At 58.1% G+C, this 887-nt stretch overlaps 1 protein-coding gene across 1 annotated transcript in view; it reads right to left on the reverse strand.

Annotated features, from left to right (window-relative positions):
• Nucleotides 1–21: 21 nt before the first annotated feature.
• AQP8 (aquaporin 8) overlaps nucleotides 22–887 on the reverse strand; it is a 4491-nt gene continuing 3625 nt past the window's right edge. Inside the window, 3 exon segments of the mRNA XM_010191062.1 lie at nucleotides 22–64; nucleotides 240–370; nucleotides 644–647. Of these exon segments, the coding sequence (XP_010189364.1) occupies nucleotides 22–64; nucleotides 240–370; nucleotides 644–647 (178 nt within the window).

Consider the following 887-nt stretch of genomic DNA (forward strand, 5'->3'; position numbering starts at 1 on the left):
CACATTGCCCTGTGCGCGGCATCACTTGAGGAGCAGACGGGTGGTGCGGTCACCGAGCAGGAGCCTTTGGGGAAGTAAAAGAGAGAGAAACTCAGGGTCAGCAATTTTCCCATCGCGAAAACCCCACAAGAAGACACGGATGGAGCCAAAGTGTGGCTTTGAACAGGGGTTGGGACTTTGGTGTCCCCCTCTCATAGGAAGGAGAAGGGAAAGGGGGCTCCGTGCTCCTCACCACGTACCTCACCAGTGCGCCGACGAGAAGGGCGGCCACCATGGGCCCTACCCAGTAAACCCAGTGATAGTCCCAGTAATCTGCCACCACCGCTGGCCCGAAGGCTCTGGCAGGATTCATGCAGGCTCCCGACACAGTGTCAGCAATGCGGGACCCAAACCCAGCCCCTCGGACAGGGGGTGTTGGGTGGGGGCAGCAGCCCTGCAAGCTGTCGGGGGAAATGTGACAGAAACACGAGCGCCGAGGCTATTTTGGGGCTCAAAAGCTGGGATTTTGAAGAGGGAAAGCTCTGCGGCGGCACGTGGAGGGGAGGGAGCGGGGCAGGGGAGACAGCGGTGTTTACAGATCAGAGCAAACTGCAGCAGATAAATATTTGCACAGGAGGGTTGCGCGGTGTTTAAATAAGCGAATCCCGCTAGAGGGGGCACTGCCTTAACTAAATAACCCATTAACATTCATAATTGCGTGCGCTCGTTAGCCAGTTGCGGTGGCACAAGAGCCAGGCCGCTCGCACTGCGGCCGCGCTTGACAGCGTTTGCAGCTTTTCCAGCATTTCCAGTGTTTCCAGCAGCCACATGGTGAGGAGCTGGCCCGGATAAACCCTGCGGTGTTTGCTTAGGGCTTCCCACACCAAACACGGCCCTCGGGGTTATCG

Source organism: Mesitornis unicolor, unplaced genomic scaffold (genome assembly GCF_000695765.1).
Source record: "Mesitornis unicolor isolate BGI_N332 unplaced genomic scaffold, ASM69576v1 scaffold28288, whole genome shotgun sequence".
Classification (NCBI taxonomy): Eukaryota; Metazoa; Chordata; class Aves; order Mesitornithiformes; family Mesitornithidae; genus Mesitornis; species Mesitornis unicolor.